This window comes from Globicephala melas, chromosome 2, assembly GCF_963455315.2.
Source record: "Globicephala melas chromosome 2, mGloMel1.2, whole genome shotgun sequence".
Classification (NCBI taxonomy): domain Eukaryota; kingdom Metazoa; phylum Chordata; class Mammalia; order Artiodactyla; family Delphinidae; genus Globicephala; species Globicephala melas.
Window position 1 is genome coordinate 129221915 of NC_083315.2, and position 20557 is coordinate 129242471.

Below are 20557 nucleotides of genomic sequence, written 5' to 3' on the forward strand. Positions count from 1 at the left end.
CAACTACTGAGCTTGTGTGCCACAGCTACTGAAGCCTGCGTGCCTAGAGCCCGTGCTCCGCAACGAGAAGCCACCACAATGAGAAGCCCGCGCACCGCAACGAAGAGTAGCCCCCGCTCGCCACAACTTCAGAAAGCCCGTGTGCAGCAACGAAGACCCAACGCAACCAAAAATAAATAAAATTGATTCTTTAAAAAATAATAATAAATAAATAAACCTGAGGGTGTTTTTAGGGAGAAAAAAAAAAACTCAGGGTTGAACTGAGCCACAGCTTTGGGTCATTTCAATATAAACTATGTTTTCAAAAGTAAACCATACAGCTAAGCTTCTGTACAGCAGAAGTGGAAACATTAAAGAGCCAGGTTCAGACAATCCCGAAAAACCCCACATCTGGAAAGGAGTAGAGGGGCTGCGCTGCCCTGACACGTCTATTCTGTCAGTAATGTATGGCTTCAGGCTGCTGGTCCACTCAGCCTGTCCTGCTGAAACCAAAGTGAAAAGGAAGGAGGAGGAGAATCAAACATCTAGCAAGGAGGTCAGGGTCAAGCTATTCGATCAAGTTAAGAAGCTCCCAGGAGTTACAAGGCTGTTCTTAGCAAATCAGCTCAGTGGGCCCAGGTATACGGGGACAGAGGCAAGAAGCAATTTGATGAGAGAGGGAAAGCCTGCATTTTAGGTTTATATTCCTAAAATCAACCCTTTTCCCCCCATCCTCTCATTCCCAGTGTCTCATTTAACCATTATTTGTGTGCATTACTGACAGATGTTTCGAAGATCTTTAGTGATTATGTAGATTTACCGAATGATCTCTATTAAGGTACTGCTAATCCCAGTTTCATGAACATTTATAATCAGTGTTATGCCTAGTTTTTCAGTAACAACCTCATACATTTCTAAGTTAAATTTGAACAGTTAGTCCTGCTTTCTGGTTTAGTGATTTTATAAAGTTCAGTATGAAGTCTTAAAGACAGTTAGATTTCTGGGAGAAAAGCTTTGAGTACTTAGGTATGCATTAATATCCTTTTATATCTGTGGATTTCTTTCTTCTTCTCTCTCTCCCTCTCCCCTTCCAGAGAGAGAGAAGAAAGGGAATAAATTACACAGAAAGAGCTGTATGTATGTTTAGAGATAGCTTAAATTACCACTTCACGCAGGGGAATAGCAACTCAAAATTAGGCAGGACTGGAAGTGCTGAATTAAGCCATTAGCCAGAGAGATTGAAGGATGGAGACTTCCTCCCAGGAGGATATATGCCTTTCCCCACATCCCTCCTGGCTACACTAGCTCCAGGGAACAGAAGGCTACAAGCTGGCAGGGTCTCCCCACTGCTCCAGGCACGGCTCTTCCAAGGACCACCATACATGCTCAACAATCTGGTCCCAGGGCAATCACCCTCGGCCTCTCTTTCTGACTCAAAGGACACCTTTTCTTTCTCTTTCGGCAGTTCCACAGCGGTGTGAGTCAAAGGAAGGGAGAGGCTTCTGAGAGGCCCTGGGGATGTGCATCCAAAGCAACGTTCAGGGTCGCTGAGGCCGCCCACGGTTACTCACCGTTGCACTGGTGCCCGTCGCCGGCGTAACCAGGCAGGCAGGCGCAGCTGAACGAGCTGCCTCCGTGGTGAATGCACTGGGCCTGGCTGGCGGGAGCACAGTTATGACGGCCATCCTCACAGGGATTGGGAGGTGGGGCGATCACTGAAAAGAGAAGAAGGCAAGGATGTCCAAGAGCCCAGGCCTGCGAATGGGTGAACCCTGCACACCAACAGCATCGGGACATCTGGGGGCTTATAAGGAATGCAGGTTCTCAGGCCCCAGAGCAGAGCCAGTGAATCAGAATAGGAATTTTAACAAGATCCCTAGATGGTTTGTATGCATATTAAAATTTGAGAAGTGCTGGTCATGGTTTGTGGCTATAACACTAGGCATGAAGATCAGTCATTAAAAACTGTCCTTGATTAAAGTTTATAACTCCCCAGAGCACTGCTGCTTTGCATGCCTGCATATGTACGTACGTATGTACGTACGTACACACACACACACACACACACACACACACACACACACACACAGTCTCTGTGATCACTACTTTTTCATCTCACTGGATTAAAAAGTGGGTTGTCTCTAATATCATCTAGCTCTAACAGTGGGATGAATTTGGAATTCTAGTTCTTTTGGATCCACTCTTTGGTCAAGGATTTTTCTGGAATTCTAAAAAGGCTATATTTATTACAGACGGAGCTCTTTGACCAGTCAAGTGAGACAGGCCTCTTTGAATTACAAATCCATTTCATTCTAATTTGAGAAACATTTGACCTCTATCTAGACCTGTTGGTATTAGAGAAGTTCATAGTCTTGTTACATGATTGGGCCAAACACCAAGATACACAGCAGTCCCTACAGAGGTGAACATTCTTCCATAACTTACACCAAAAATATCTATTTAGAGAAAAACAACAACACAACAACAACAAAAACACCCAAACAAAAACAAAACCCCAACAAACAGGGCGGAACTGAGCCATAGCTTTGGGTTATTTCACTGTAAATTGTCTGTTTTCTAAAAAACCATCCAACAGAACTTCTGTATAACAGAAGTGGAAACAGTAATGAGTCCAAGAGCAAGGTTCAGCATGATTTTGGCTAAAAAGAGGCACAGTTTTGGCACTCACAGACGCAGGTGTGCCGGTCGTCTGCAAACTCATAACCACTCCGGCACTCACACCTGTAGCTTCCCAGCAAGTTGACACACACAGAGTTGGGGCCACAGCGATGGAAGCCAGTTGCACATTCATTTACATCTAAGAAGGAATAAGAACAGAAAAAGCTGCTTAAACCAAAGTCCCCACAGGTGGAAGGTCTGCAAACTCAATGTTCGCTCACCCCTAAGAGGTTTCAATGGGACCAACAGTTGGTAGACTCAACAGGGGTTGAAATGTAGGCCAAGCACCAGATGTGGATACATGTTGCAGATCGTCATAAACATAAACATTTATTTCAAGTCATTCCAGTATGAGCCCCAGGGAGATATGTTTTGAACAAATATTCTGAGAATTCTTTAAACATTTAAACAATTCTGAACATTTAGAAGAGAAACACACAAAGTAACGATTTTTCTTTTAAAATGTAAAGACATTTCCACTACTGCTTTTGAGATACAGTAAGTGAAAGAAATAGGTGAATGTCTGAAATCTGAAGGTAACCAGAAAATGCACTCTTTAATGAATGTAAAAAATACTTGATTCCGTCTTAAAATGACAACATTTGAGAATGTAAAATATCCAGGCATTACAATAGCCATTTTCAGAGTCCCAGCCAGAAATACCCACCTCCCAACTACCCTCTTAAAACTAACCAGAATCTGCTTAGTTTTTAAATAGCTGTATTTAGATGAATAGCTGCTAAACTCATTGATCCATGGAGACGACAAAGCAGACACTTGTCTTCTACGGACATAATGTTGGAGGACTCCATGAGGGAACACAGAGCATACGGCTCTTACCCACGCAACTCCGTCCATCTCCCTGGTACCCAGATGCACACTCGCAGGTGTAGTCTACACCTGTCGCCGGATGGCACTGAGCCGTGGTAGCGCATGTGTGACTCCCGTCATAGCAAGGATTCACTGGGGTGGGATCTGAGTCCCCTGCATGGGTAGAGAGAAAATAAAAAACAAAAGCACAATCTGGCTGTCATAAAGAGAACGGCACAGAAGAAAGAAGATCGGCAAGTCCTTGGAACTGGCTGTGGACCTGTCTGTCTGGGGCCCGCCTGGCGACCTTACTAAATTATTAATATCCAAAGCGAGGGCGGATCATCTGCGTCGCAGTTTTCGATTCCAGAATGGCTTCCCCTTGCCCACTCTGCAGACAACTAACCTTTTCTTGTTTACAGCAGGTTTGTGTCAGGGAATTAAAATATCCAACACATGGCATCCTTTTACTTAAAAGTGCTTTCATTCTATCTTCTCAGGATAATTCTCTGAGGCAGGCTGTCATTCCTTTTATTGGTAATTTTACCGATAAGGAAAATAAGCGAGAGACATTAGAAAAATTGCCCAAGCTCACAATGCCAGGAAGTGGTACATCAAGGACTTATACCCCAAATTTCTGCCTCCTAATTGCGCAGTCTCTCACTAAGTGCACTATTCCATGGGTCAAAATTCAATTAATGAGAAAATCTTGCTTTTTAAAAAAAAATTTATAAGACCAAATAAATAAGAATGGCTTTCACAGTATTTACTCTTTAGGATTAACCTTGCCATGACTCCGTCCATCCACTGGGTAGTGATGACTGTTAACATCTGAAATCTTCCCTAAAGATCTTTACTTCTAGATCGAGTGTAACAGTAAAGTGTATTAAGCACTTATGTGCCTAGCACTGTTCTAAACCCATACATATACCATTCCATTAAATACTCATGTCTATAACGTGAGGAAGGTATCGTCATCATCTTCATTTTACCGCAGCACAGAGAGGTCAAGTAACCTGCCCAAGGTCACACAGCCAGAAGAGGTGGATGCATCAAAAAGCTGGGCAGTCTGGCTGCAGAGCCCACCCATGCTTTCCATCATTTTGCTACAACTACCACCAAAGGAACTTCATAAAGTCATCTAATCAAAGCCAAGAGCACAGAGATGGTGGCGCTGGAGACAGCCCCAGTTGCCCAGACTGGATGAATCCGTTAACTTTGGGCACTTCCATTTACTTCTCCGATTCCTCAGGTGTAAAATGAGAATAAAAATAATGCTTATATCTGCTAGAACTGCTGAAGAAAATAAAGAAAACCCAACTCAATGTATGTGAAAGGAAACTCCACCACAGGCCAGCCCACACAGCCCCCAGTGACTGCGTTCCTTCTTCCTCACCAGCCGGGCAGAGTCCATTCTCGCTTGAAGTTTTAGCTTCGTCTCAGTCCTGAGAATTAATTCTGACCTTAGATTCAAAAGATTGCATGAGCCCCACCCAAACCTCCCAGGCTCTACCTCAAGCCATCCCTGCTCCTAATGGGGCTCCATCTAAGTCATGATAATTAGACTTCTGTCCCCGGGTTTCTGTCTCGACAGCCAGCTTGGTGCACAAGGCTACCTTGCCCTCCACAGCTGTCTCACTGCCCTAGAAACCAGCAGCTTGGCATCCCTAGACTTTGGCAGTACCACCTCCTCCTGGACCCCCTTTGCTTTCACTCTAGCTCACACACATCTCCCCACCCCCTGACCTCACGTGGGTGGGCCTCACCCACATAATTCCCAGTCTAGATCCAAGTGCTTGCTGCTGTCGCCTACCTCACAGATGGACTTCCTTCTAGTCCTCAGGATGCCTGGCCACTTCCCCAGTGCTAGCCCACCGCCCACGTTATGACTCTTCCAGTTTCCTCTATGGGTCTGATGTGAATGGGGATGCCTTGGCCGAGTCCCTGATGGGACGCCTTCACTTTCTGGTAAACTCCCATCATCGCTTTATAAGAAACACCATGTGTGGTCCCGCGGCGGAATATTCTCCTATCATTGATTCCCACATTATGGCCTGAAAATAAGGAGGGCCATGGGTTTACCCTCAGTTCACCTCAGTGACATTGGCTGGAGTAACGGAATCTTTGCAAGTAAACAGGACCAACAGTGGCTCTAGCATTTTTAAACCTGAGGAGCTGAAGTACGCCAGCAGAGGCCTCGCTCCCCAAATCACACAGACATCCATGGACGTCCCTCATCCCTCCCCGCTGGTTCTCTTGCCAGACGGGCCGGGAGCACAGCACTGGGGTTGACTTGATCGTATTGCCCAAGGTCCTGAGTCAGTCCCCTGAGTGTTGCAGTTGAGAAAGACAGGGTCGCATCCTCACTGAAGGCCCCACGTGAGACAAGAACCTGATTGCCCCCCATTATTCTCTCTCCATTTTAGGAGAAGGTTTTGTACCAATTCCTGACGTACCCAGTCAAAGGAAGAAGTGAGCTTTGAAATGTTTTCGTTTACAAACACTAGTGGCTTAGCCCTCACGTTCAGTACTTTGCAGTATCAAAACTTCACCGTGGCACACTCCAGCAGAGATTAGTGAGTATACGTAATGTCAGGAGTTTACCACCCGGTGAGGCATTAAAAGAAAAAACATGCAGCACAAAAGTTGATTGGCAAACTTGGACAGGACACACTAGCGTACCTGAAATTGAGGAGAAAGTGTGCATAATTACATCATGCTGACTTAAAACAGACTTCACTGACAGCACGGCCACATCATTTGCTGAGCCCAGAGCAAAACGAAAATGTGGGACTCTTTGTTCAAAAATTATTAAGTTTCAAGATGGTGACAGCACAGCTTTAAACCAAGTGTCAACCCTTTCTGAGCCTGAGGCCCTGTGCTCAGAATTTGGTTTCCAAACGCACTATATTCAAAACCCATCTCTAAAAATGTTTGGTTATCCATTCTCTATGGCTAGTTAGCTTTTCTCCTATTTAGTAAATAAAGAAGAGCTGTATCCTTCTTAAGACATTTTCTATTTCACCCTTACCCTCCTGAACAGCTTGACTTTCTGACAGAGGCTCTGGAACTAATTTACTCATTTAATCAAGAGGGGAAGAGTGGTTTTCCTTAAAGGAACAGTCTGTTCAGCTTCAATGCATGGCCCTTTGCCCAAAGGCTCCTCAGCTGGAGAGCTGAGCGGGAGAGCAAAGGCAGGAAGCGTTCCTGGATCCTGCCCTGTGAACCCACCAATACCAGCCAAGCCGCACGGGAAGCTCAAACTCTCGGGGAGGGCAGGGGGCTGACTGGAGGGTTGTGGAGGTTCTGGACACTCCTTCTAGAACCCGGGACGCTGAACCCGGAGCTCCCACGTCAGGTGGGGCAGCTGTGTTGTTTCACGCGCATGCCAGCCAGATAAACGCTCCCTCCAGAAAAAGGCAAAGGCTCTTGAGACGATACTGCCATGCGCTGCGAGGGGAGAGAAAAAAAAGGTGGTGTTTTGTTTTCCTTTTAATAAATTTTCTTCTTTCTTCCCCATTTTTCTCCTATTCGGGTAGAATGAACAGTATTGCTGTTTTCTGTAGGGGTGGATGAGCAGGGTTAAAACCCAAAGGGTAAATCCCCACGTTCCTTCTTTTAAAGTTTGGTCTATATTACGAGGCAGTCGCGGGGTCTGTGGAGTCGACATGGAGCCGCGGTGCCGTGAGGGGGAAACGGTGGGCTCTGGAGCTGGCGTTGGGTTCGAGTCCCAGCTCAACACTTCTAGCTGTGACCAGGCAGATGACTTCATGTCTACACCGAAGTCTCTGTAAAATGAGTAATAATTCCCTTACTGGGTAGGGCTGTGGTGGGGATTAAATGAGTTAATTCACGCAAGGTACTTAGAACAGTGCTTGGCATCAGGAAGACTGTCCTTTGCTACTACTAGCACTACTACTTATTATTATTATTATTTGACCTGGGTAGAAGGGAAAAATCATGCAACTCTAAAGGCAAATTAGCAACTTGGTACCTGCCAGTTTGCTGGCTTTCTGACCCTTTGCTACTTCTCCCTTTGGCTGTGTCTCTAGGAAAGATACACCCAGAGATCTGTCTTTTCCTTACATGATTCCAGAGTCTGAATGAGACCTTGAGGGCTGGGAGGCTCTCCTGATCTTCTTACAGATCAGACACCTACACCCAGCAAAGGGCTGAACTGGACATTCAAAGGTGAAGGTCATTTTCCCCTGGTGTTTTTGTTGAAATCTCTCCTTGAGATCTTTTCCTTCCTTCTGAGGTCCGTGTTCCTGTAAAGTCAGCTGACATTTTTATACTATTAATTCACTACCGTATAACCCCTTCTTCAGACACTCAATGGCTGCGCCCCCCAACCCAGTTTCTTAAAACCAAACCAACAAACCACACCAACAAGCTCAGGATTCCCGTTTCAAATCACCTCTACATCCTAGGGAGGACCCTGTCCTCTTACCTTAATCTCCTGTTATCATACTGCTGAAGTGACTGCTGCACATCGAGCCCAAGGAGGCTTAAGGGGCCCTCAGCTCCAGCGGTGAAGCACAGACTCTCCAGTTACAGACTCGCCTCTCTGAGGTATGGATTCTGGGCTCAGCAGTATCAATACGGAACTGAACAAGGGAAACATTCTTTCTCCTCATGTGCCTCTTCTAGGGGAAGACTGCCTACTGCTTTTGAGAATTAAAATGCTCCCTTGATCTGACAAGGTCATTTCACATCTGTAGAGTTCCCTGACTTCCCAGGCTCATCCTCTGGCTTCCCTAGAACATTTTTTAAAAATTAGCATACTTTAGTTTTTTAAAACAGGTTTAGGTTTACCAAAAAATTGAGCAGAAAGTACAGTTTCCATAGCTACCTCCTACCAATTTGCACAGTTTCCCCTGTTATTAATATCATGTATTAGTGTGGTACATTTGTTATAACTGATAAACCAATATTGATATATTGTTATTAACTAAAATCCATAGTTTACATTGGCATACACTCTTTGTGTGGTCCAGTTCTATAGGTTTTGACAAATGTATAATGATGTGTATCCACCACTATAGTATCATACAGAATAGTTTCACTGCCCTGAAAATCCCCTGTGCTCTACCTATTCATCCCTCTCTCCCTCCCCCTGAGCCCCTGGCAACCACTGATCTACTTACTGTCTCTACAGTTTTACCTTTTCTAGAAAGTCTAGAATCACACAGTACAAAGCCTTTTCAGACTGGCTTCTTTCACTTAATAATACGCACTTAAAGTTCCTCATGTCCTGTAGTTCCTTGATAGATCTAGAACATTTGTATCCAGAGCTTCAGTGGCCATGGCTCACGGGCCTAGCCACTCCACGGCACGTGGGATCTTCCCGGACCAGGGCACGAACCCGTGTCCCCTGCATCGGCAGGCGGACTCTCAACCACTGCGCCACCAGGGAAGCCCGTATCCAGATTGTTCATCAAGCTTCACAGGTGAGGCTAATGATGATTGAAGTATAAGAACCACTGTTTTTTTCCCCACAACTGTTTTTTCAAATTGATACAGTTCACATACCATGTAATTCACCCATCTAAAGTACACATTCCATGCAAATGGAAATGAAAAAACTGAAGAAACATCAAGTGCGCAATTAGTTTTTAATATAGTCACAGAGTTGTGTAACCATCAACCACAATTAATTTTAGAACATTTTAATTTTAATCCCCCCCCCAAAAGAAACCTTGTACCTTTTAGCAATCAACTCCCTATCCCACTATTATGCCTCCAACCTAGGCAACCACTAATCTACTTTCTGCCTCCGTAGATTTGCCTATCTGGATATTTCGCATAAGTAGAATCATGTAATATGTTATCCTTCATGACTCATTACCTTCACTTAGCATAATGCTTTCAAAGCTCATCCATTTTGTACCATGTAACAGTGCTTCATTCCTTTTTATGTTTTATGTTTACGTCTCCATGGCGTATCCTCTCCACATAGGTTTTCAAGATGCAGCGTCACCCATTATAGAAGAACTACTACACTTTCATGATCATACATTAATAATCATATTTTTAATCAGCTCCTTGGTCCTCTATATTATTTTACTCATATTAGCAACTAAACTAACACATACAAGTACAATAGATGCACGAGAAGTAGAAACCATCTGGACAAGCTTACCAGCCATTATCCTAATTCTAACTGCCCTGCCATCATTACAAATGCTTTACATGCTGGACTACATAACACTTCCCTTACCGTAAAGACTATAGAACACAAATGATACTGAAGCTATGATATACAGACTATGAAGAATTAAATTTTGACTCCTATATAATTCCAACATCAGACCTAAAAACAGGAGAATTACGACTAGTAGAAGTAGACAACGGAGTAGTTTTACCTACAGAAATAACAATCTGAATACTAACCTCCTCAGAAGACATTTTACACTCACGAGCTGTGCCTTTACTAGGCGTAAAAACAGAGGCAATTCCAGGATGCCTAAACCAAACAACTCTCATATCACCACGACCAGGTCTATATTACAGACAATGCTCAGAAATCTGTGGATCAAATCATAGCTTTATACCCATCGTCCTTGAACTAGTACCACTAAAATACTTTGAAAAATGATCCTCATCAATATTATAAATTCCTTAAGAAGCTAAATAGCATTCACCTTTTTAAGTTAAAGACTGGGAGTTAAAACTCCCTTTCATGATATGCCACAATTCAACACTTCAACATGATTTATTACTATTCTATTAATAATTCTAGTCCTATTTATTGCATTCCAACTAAAAATTTCAAAATATACTTATTATTCAAATCCAGCATTGATGTCTACCAAAGTACAAAAACAATCTACCCCTTGAGAAACAAAATGAATGAAAATCTATTTGCCTCTTTCATTGCCCCAACAATAATAGGACTTCCTATTGTTATCTTAATCATTATATTCCCAGGCATTTTATTCCTAACATCTAATCAACTAATTAACCATTGTATAATTTCAATTCAACAATGATTAGTTCAACTCACATTGAAACAAATAATAGCTATTCACAATCACAAAGGACAGACCTGAGCACTAATACTTAACATCACTTATTTATTCGATCAACAAATCTATTAGGACTATTACCACATTCATTTATACCTACTACACAACTCTCAATAATATTAATAGCAATTTATAATATTAGGAATATAATAATAATAATATTAGGAACAGCAGTTTCTCTATGGGCAGGAACTGTAGTTACAGGCTTTCATCACAAAACAAAAGCATGCTTAGCTCACTTTCTACCACAAGGAACACTGGTTCCTCTTATTCCTATGCTAGCAGTCATCAAAACTATTAGCTTATTCATTCAACCAACAGCTTTAGCCATACTATTAACAGCTAACATCAGAGCAGGACCCCTATTGATTCATTTAATTGGAAGAGTGACTCTAGCATTGCTGAGTATTAGCACCACCACAGCTCTCATTACATTTCCTATCCTTGTCTTACTTACTATCCTCAAATTCACCATTGCAATAATTCTAGTTTATGCATTTAGCTTACTAGCAAATCTTTACCTACATGACAATACATAATGTCCCACCAAACTCATGCATATCACATAGTAAATCCCAGTCCCTGACCCCTTACAGGAGCTCTCTCAGCCCTTCTAACAACAGCAGACCTAATTACATGATTTCACTTCAACATTATTATTAGCACTAGGCCTACTAACTAATACCTTATCAATAGATCAGTGATGACAAGACATCATCTGAGAAAGTACTTTTCAAGGCCATCATACACCAAGTGTTCAAAAAGGACTTTGATATGGAATAATCCTATTTATTATTTCAGAAGTCCTTTTTTTTTTTTTTTTTTTTACCAGTTTCTTTTTGAGCCTTCTACCACTCATGCCTTGCCCCTACACCTGAACTAGGGGGATGCTGACCACCAACAGGCATCCGTCCTCTAAATCCATCAGAAGTACTACTTCTTAATACCTCTGTATTATTAGCCTCTGGGGTATCCACTATCTGACCTCACCACAGCCTCATAGAAGGAAACTGAAAACACATACTCCAAGGTCTTCTTAACACAGTCGCCCTAGGCATTTATTTTACATTTCTACAGGCCTCAGAACATTACGAAACATCCTTTACAATTTCAGATGGGGTATACAGGTCAACTTTCTTCATAGCTACAGGATTCCACAGACTGCGTGTAACTATTGGCTCTTCCTTATCGTCTGCTTCTTACATCAATTAAAATATCACTTCACGAGGCTTCCCTGGTGGCGCAGTGGTTGAGAGTCCGCCTGCCGATGCAGGGGACACGGGTTCGTGACCCGGTCCGGGAAGGTCCCACATGCCGCAGAGCGGCTGGGCCCGTGAGCCATGGCCGCTGAGCCTGCGTGTCCGGAGCCTGTGCTCCGCAACGCGAGAGGCCCCAACAGTGAGAGGCCCGTGTACCGCAAAAACAAACAAACAAACAAAAAAACACATCACTTCACATCTAACCACCATTTCGGCTTTAAAGCCACTGCCTGATATTGACATTCTGTAGATGGAGTACGACGATTCCTTTACGTACCCATTTATTGATGAGGATCTTATTGTTTTAGTATTAAATAGTACAATTGACTTACAATCAATTGGCTTCAGTAGAATCCGAAAAAGAATAACTCTAATATTGACATTAATTACAAACATAGCACTAGCCTCACTACTTGTATTTATCACATTCTGACTTCCCCAATTAAATATTTACACAGAAGAAACAAGTCCTTATGAGTGCGGATTTGACCTTATAGGATCAGCACGTCTACATTTTTCCATACAATTTTTCCTGGTAGCCATTATATTCTCCTTTTTGACTTAGAAATTGCTCTTTTACCCCCTACCCTGAGCATCTCAGACAAATAATCTAAAAACAATACTCATTATAGCTTTATTCCTAATTTTATTACTAGCAATCAGCCTAGACTAATGAAGGAACCCAAAAAGGACTAGAATGAACTGAATATGGTAATTAAACGAAATGATTTCAACTCATTAGATTATGATTAAGTTCATAATTACCAAGTGCTTTTAGTGTATATAATTATTATAACATTTACAGTATGTCTTATAGAATTATTAATATTATAATTAATTATAATAGAATTATAATAGAATAGAATTATAATAGAATTATTAATATTATAATTAAATATTATAATTAATATCTCACTTACTATCTTCACTATCATGCCTTGAAGGCATAATATTATCACTATTCATTATAGCAACGCTGGTAATCCTAAATACACATTTTGCCCTAGCCAGCATAATACCAATTGTTCTGCTAGTGTTCTCAGCTCGAGAAGCCGCACCCGGACTATCCCTACTAGTAATAGTATCAAACACATATGGCACTGATTATGTACAAAATCTTAATCTCCTCCAATGTTAAAAGTTATTATTCCTACAATTATACTAATACTACTAACATAATTATCAAAGAACAACATAATCTGAATTAATACCACAGTCCCTAGCTTATTAGTCTCATAGCCTTTTTCTTCTGAATCAATTTAAGGACAATAGCCTCAACTTTTCACTAATTCTTTTTCCCCAGCTCATTAGCACCATTATTAATTTTAACAACATGACTCTTACCATAATTAACAGCCAGCCAATTTCACCTACCTCAAAGAATCATTAACTCGAAAAAAATTATATATTACCATGCTAATTACATGACAAATATTCCTAATTATAAAATTCACTGCCACAGAATTAATCTTATTTTATATTTTATTTGAAGCAGTACTAGTTCCAACACTTAGTATCATTACCCGATGGGGTAATCAAACAGAATGTCTTAACACAGGACTTTATTTCTTATTTTATACACTAGTAGGATCACTTCCACTCTTAGTAGCACTAATACATATTCAAAATGTCACAGGCTCACTAAATTTTCTAATACTTCAATATCGAACACAGGCAATAGCCAACTCCTGATCCAACATTTTCATATGACTAGCATGTATGATAGTCTCTCTAGTAAAAATACTCAACGGCCTTCACCTTTGATTACCTGAAGCACATGTAGAAGCCCCCATTGCAGGATCCATAGTCCTCGCAGCTGTACTACTAAAACTCAGAGGCCACGGTATATTGAGAATTACAACAATACTAAACCCACTAATAAATTTCACAACATACACTTTTCTCATACTCTCCTTATGAGGAATAATCATAACTAGTTCAATTTGTTTATGCCAAACAGATCTAAAATCACCTAGAGCGTATTCTTCCGACAGTCACGTAGCACTTGTTACTGTAGTCATTCTTATCCAAACACCTTGAAGTTATATCGGGGCCACTGCTCTAATAATTGCCCACTGCCTCACATCATCCATATTATTCTGCCTAGCAAATTCAAATTACAAACGAATTTACAGCAGAACAATGATTGTAGCCCGAGGTCTACAAACATTCCTCCCAATACCAGCATGATGACTACTAGCAAGCTTAACGAACCTAGCTCTAGCCCCTAACTATCAATCTAATTGGAGGACTCTTTGTAGTAGTAACATCCTTTCCATGATCAAATATCACCATTATCCTCATAGGAATTAACATAGTAATTACCACCTTATACTCACTATACATATTAATCATAACAAAATGAGGCAAATATACCCACCATCATTCACATGAGAAAATGCTCTCATAACCCCTTCACATTTTACGTCTCTTACTCCTATCGTTAAACCCCAAAATCATTTTAGGGCCCTTGTACTATAAATATAGTTTCAAAAAAACACTAGATTGTGCATCTAGTAACAGAAGACTAAATATTTTTATTTACTGAAAAAGTATGCAAAAATTGCTAATTCATGCTTCCATATCTAACAGTATGACTTTTTCAAACTTTTAAAGGATAGCTATCCATTGGTCTTAGGAACCAAAACATTGGTGCAACTCCAAATAAAAGTAATAAACTTATTTACCTCTTTCACACTAGTTATACTATTTATACTAACGATACCAATTATAATAACAAACACCAACATCTACAAAATAACACATATCCATCCTTTGTAAAAAAAAAAACCACTATCTCATATGCTTTTATCACCAGCTTAATTCCAACAATAATATTCATTCATACAGGTCAAGAGATAATTATCTTAAACTGACACTGAATTACTATCCAAACCCTTAAATTACCACTTAGCTTCAAAACAGACTATTTCTCAATATTTGTGCCAGTAGCATTATTTGTCACATGATCTGTTATGGAATTTTCAATGTGATACATGCACTCAGATGCTCACATTAATCAATTCTTTAAATACTCCTTTTTCTTATCACAATACTAATTCTTATCACTGTTAACAATCTTTTACAACTTTTCATTGGGTGAGAAGGAGTCGGAATTGTATCTTTTCTACTTATCAGGTGATGATATGGACAAGCAGATGCAAATACAGCCGCTCTCTAAGCAATTTTATATAATCGCATTGGAGACATTGGACTTATTATTTCAACAGCAGGATTTCTATTTAATTTAAACTCATGAGACATACAACAAATCTTTATACTTAACCAAAATCACTCAAACCTACCTCTAATAGGACTTGTGTTGGCTGCAGCTGGAAAATCCACCCAATTTGGCCTCCAGCCATTCCCTCAGCAATAGAAGGGCCTCCTCCCGTTTCAGCTCTATTCACTCAAGCACAAGAGTTATAGCAGGTATTTTCCTACTTATCTGCTTTTACCCTTTAACAGAATAAATGTACCCAAACAATAACATTATGTCTGGATAAACATAATTACATTATTTACAGCAATATGTGCTCTCACCCAAAATGACATCAAAAAAATTGTTGCCTTCTCTACTTCAAGCCAATTAGGCCTTATAATAGTAACAATCGGTATTAACCAACCTTATCTAGCATTTCTCCATGTTTGCACACATGCCTTTTTCAAGGCCATCCTGTTTATATGCTCTGGCTCCATTATTCATAGCCTACATGATGAACAAGACATTCGAAAGATAGGAGGTTTATTTAAAGCAATACCTTTTACCACAGCGGCCCTCATTATTGGAAGTCTCTCACTGACAGGAATACCGTTCCTCACAGGTTTCTACTCTAAAGAACTAATTATCGACACTGCTAACACGTTGTACACCAACGCCTGAGCCCAGCAAATAACTCTCGTCACCACATCCCTTACAGCTGTCTATGGCACTTGCATTATTTTCTTCGCACCATTAGGACAATCTCGCTTTTCTACTTTTTATTTTAATGAAAATAACCCACTGCTAATCAATTCTGTTAAACGTTTATTAGCTGTAAGTATCTTTGCTGGATTCATTACCAGCAAAATTCCCCCAATGACAATGAAAATAACCCACTGCTAATCAATTCTGTTAAACGTTTATTAGCTGTAAGTATCTTTGCTGGATTCATTACCTCCAGCAAAATTCCCCCAATGACAATCCCACAAATAACAATACCTGATTACCTGACGCTAACTGCCTTTGCTGTGCCCATCCTAGGTTTTATTCTGGCATTTGAAATCAGCCCCACTACACAAAACTTAAAATTTAAATATCCCTCAAATTTCTTCAAATTTTCCAACCTCTTAGGCATTTCCCATTATACACCGCTTCCCACCATACTTAAATTTATCAACGAGTCAAAAATCAGCATCATGTCTCCTAGATTTAATCTGACTAGAAAGCATCTTACCCAAAACGACTTCCCTTATTCAAATAAAATTTTCTATACTAGTGTCAGACCAAAAAGGCCTAATCAAACTATATTTTCTTTCATTCCTCATTACCCTTGTCCTAAGCATAATTCTATTTAATTACCATGAGTAACCTCTATAATAACCACAACACCAATAAGTAATGATCAACCAGTAACAATTACCAATTAAGAACCATAGCTATACAACACTGCAATTCCTATAGGCTCTTCACAAAAAAACCCAAAATCACCTGTATCATAAATTACCCAGAGTCCCCTAGTCCATTAAATTTAAATACAATCTCCACTTCCTCATCCTTTAAAACAAAGAATACTATTGAAAATTCTATCATCAACCCTGAAAGAAATATACCTAGAACAGTCTTATTAGAGACTCAAACTTCAGGATACTTCTCAGTGGCTATAGCTGTCATATAACCAAATACTACTAATATTCCCCCTAAATAAGTAAAAAATACTATTAAACCCCCAAGTGAACCACCAAAATTCAACACAATCCCACACCCAACACCACCACCTACAATCAATTCAAGTCCATCATAAATAGGTGAAGGTTTTGAAGAAAAGCCCACAAAACTAATTACAAAAATAGTACCTAAAATAAATACAATGTATATTATCCTTATTCTTACATGGAATCTAACCATGGCCAATGAAATGAAAAATCATCATTTTAATTCAACTATAAGAACACTAATGACCAACATCCGAAAATCACACCCATTAATAAAAATTATTAACAACGCAATTATTGACCTCCCAGCTCCATCGAACATTTCATCATGTTGAAATTTTGGTTCCCTTCTGGGCATTTTGTTTAGTTCTACAAATCTTGACAGGTTTATTCCTAGCAATACATTATACATCAGACACAATAACTACTTTTTCGTAAGTAACACGTCTGCCGAGATGTAAACTATGGATGAATTATCCGATATCTACATGCAAATTATTTGCTTATTTATTCATGTAGGACAAGGCTTATATTACGGATCCTATACCTTTTTAGAAACATGAAGCATTGGAATCATTATTTACAGTCATAGCTACAGCATTCATAGGCTATGTCTTACCCTGAGGACAAATATCATTCTGAGGGGCAACAGTTATTACTAATCTCCTTTCAGCAATTCCATATATTGGCACAAGCCCTGTCGAATGAATCTCAGGTGGATTTTCAGTAGATAAAGCAACTCTTACACGATTCTTCGCCTTCCATTTTATTCTCCCATTTATCATTGCAGCACTAGCAGCTGTCCACTTACTATTCCTTCACAAAACAGGATCTAATAACCCCACTGGAATCTCAACTGATATAGACAAAATCCCATTTCACCCCTACTGTACAATCAAAGATATCCTAGATGCCTGACTGCTAATTCTAATACTAATAATATTGGTGCTATTTTCACCCGACTTACCAGGAACTCAGACAACAACACCCCAGCAGACCTTCTCAACACACCACCTCATATCAAGCCAGAGTGATAATTTTCTATTTGCATATGCAATTCTACGATCAATTCCTAATAAATTAGGAGTAATGGCCTTAATCTTTTCAATCTTAATTCTAGCATTTATCCCAATGCTTCACACATCCAAACAACGAAGCATAACATTTCGACCTCTCAGTCAATGCGTATTTTGAGTACTAGTAGCAGACCTATTAACACTAACGTGAATTGGAGGACAACCCACAGAGCACCCCTTCATTATTATCGGACAACTAGCATCCATTCTATATTTCTTTTTAATTCTAGTACTAATGCCAGTAACTAGCATCACTGAAAATAATCTCCTAAAATGAAGAGTCTTTGTAGTATCAATATATCTATTACCCTGGTCTTGTAAACCAGAGAAGGAGAATAACACATCTCCCTAAGACTCAAGGAAGAAGCTCCAGCTCCACCATCAGCACCCAAAGCTGAAATTCTATTTAAACTATTCCCTGAAGATTTGTTATGGGACATTTACAAGATTACTAAGTACAATCTTAGTGTTAAAATAACCTCTTTTTACCATAAATTCCATGTACTTCATGCATAATGTGTATTACATTAATAAGTACATATCATACATAATACATGATATGTATAATCGTACATTATTTACCCCATGCTTATAAGCATGTACATTACATAGTACATATTATTGATTGTACACAGTACATTAAGTCAAACCAATTCTAGTCAACATACATATCATACCCACTAGATCATGAGCTCAATCAGCAAAGCTGCGTGAAACTATCAACCCCACTTAGCAGGTGTCCCTCTTCTTCCTCTGGGCCCATAACTTGTGAGGGTTTCTATTAATGAACTTTATCAGACATCTGGTTCTTGAGAACCATCTCACCTAAAAATCACCCACTCTTTCCTCTTAAATAAGACATCTCGATGGACTAATGACTAATCAGCCCATGCTTACACATAACTATGGTTTTATGCATTTGGTATTTTTAAATTTTTATAGGGATGCTGGGACTCAGCTATGGCCACGTGAGGTCTTAACACAGTCAAATAAACTGTAGCTGGACTTTAATTGAATATTATTTACCAACATCATCAACCATAAGGTGTTATTCAGTCAATGGCTACAGGACATAAGGAAATTACACACACATACATATACATACACGTTGAACAGGTAAATAACCTGTTTAACAAGCCCCCCTTACGCCCCACTAAATCCCATATTCTACATGCCCATAATGCCCTGCCAAACCCCCCAAACAAGGCAAAAACATATAAATACATAGAATTTAGTTAATTTATCCAACAAACATAAACAATGCTCAAAATAGGATATACCTAGAAAATAAACCCTGATCGTACCAATGAATTACTTAGATATCTACCATTTATATAGACAGGCATCTCCCTAGATCTATGGACCATTTTTATCAAAATTTTAATACTAAATCTAGCATAAATCATACAACTATATACATGTTATTTCACAATATAAACACAACTTGTTAATGTAGCTTAAACCCTAAAGCAAGACACTAAAAGTGCCTAGATGAATTTATCAACTCCATAAACACCGAGGTTTGGTCCCAGCCTTTCTATTAGTTTTGTTTTTTTTTTTTTTTTTTGCGGTACGCGGGCCTCTCACTGTTGTGGCCTCTCCCTTTGCGGAGCACAGGCTCCAGACGCGCAGGCTCAGCGGCCATGGCTCACGGGCCCAGCTGCTCCGCGGCATGTGGGATCTTCCCGGATTGGGGCACGAACCCGTGTCGCCTGCATTGGCAGGCGGACTCTCAACCACTGCGCCACCAGGGAAGCCCTCTATTAGTTTTTAATAAAATTACACATGCAAGCATCTGAGCCCCAGTGAGAATGCCCTCTAAATCCTTAAAAGGACCTGGCGTCAAGTACACTGAGACTAGTAGCTCCTAACACCTTGCTTAACCACACATCCACAGGAAACAGCAGTGATTAAAATTAAGCCATAAACAAAAGTTCGACTAAGTTATATTAACTAGGGTTGGTAAATTTCGAGCCAGCCACCACGATCAAACGATTAACCCAAATTAATAGAAATTCAGTGGAAAGCGTGTTAAAGAGTAACGTAAAGTTAAATTTTAATTAAGCTGTAAAAAGCCATAGCTAAAATAAAAATAGACTACGAAAGTGACTTTAGTATTTCCTAATTACACGACAGCTAAGACCCAAACTGGGATTAGACACCCCACTATGCTTAGTCCTAAACCCAAATAATTATTACAACAAAGTTATTCGCCAGAGTACTACCAGCAGCAGCTTAAAACTCAAAGGTCTTGGTAGTGCTTCACACCCCTCTACAGGAGCCTGTTCTATAATCCATAAACCCCGATAAACCTCACCAACCCTGGCTAATTCAGTCTATATGCCGTCTTCAGCAAGCCCTGAAAAGGAATAAAAGTAAGCATAATTGTACATAAAAACATTAGGTCAAGGTGTAACCTATGGAGGGAGAAGAAACAGGCTACATTTTCTATCTCAAGAATGTATTTCTCACTACACGCAGGTATTTATGGAAACTAAAAACCAAAGGAGGATTTAGTAGCAAATTAAGAATAGAGTGCTTAACTGAATAAGGACATGAAGTAAGCACACACTGCCCATCACCTTCCTCAAGTATTACGATAGCTTCCTACAATCTATTACTAAACACTAATTATATGAGAGGAGACAAGTAACAAGGTAAGCACACTGGAAAGTGTGCTTGGATAAATCAAAGCATAGCTTACATAAAAGCACCTAGTTTACCCCTAGGAGATTTCATAATTTATGAACACTTTGAACTAAATCTAGCCAACCCCCCACAAGTTTTACTAATATAAGCAAATTAAGTAAAA

General features: G+C 40.0%; 1 protein-coding gene and 1 pseudogene across 2 annotated transcripts in view; one reads left to right on the forward strand and one right to left on the reverse strand.

Moving 5' to 3' along the window:
- Positions 1 to 20557, reverse strand: part of NID2 (nidogen 2) — a 78657-nt gene that overhangs the window by 17661 nt on the left and 40439 nt on the right. For both annotated transcript variants that reach the window (XM_030854969.2, XM_060294816.1), the window contains exons 9-11: positions 3499 to 3642; positions 2669 to 2797; positions 1551 to 1694 (exon numbers count right to left, since the gene is read on the reverse strand). In XM_030854969.2, the coding sequence (XP_030710829.1) occupies positions 1551 to 1694; positions 2669 to 2797; positions 3499 to 3642 (417 nt within the window). The remainder of the gene's footprint in view (positions 1 to 1550; positions 1695 to 2668; positions 2798 to 3498; positions 3643 to 20557) is intronic.
- On the forward strand, positions 10317 to 11035 carry LOC138842559 (ATP synthase subunit a-like; annotated as a pseudogene).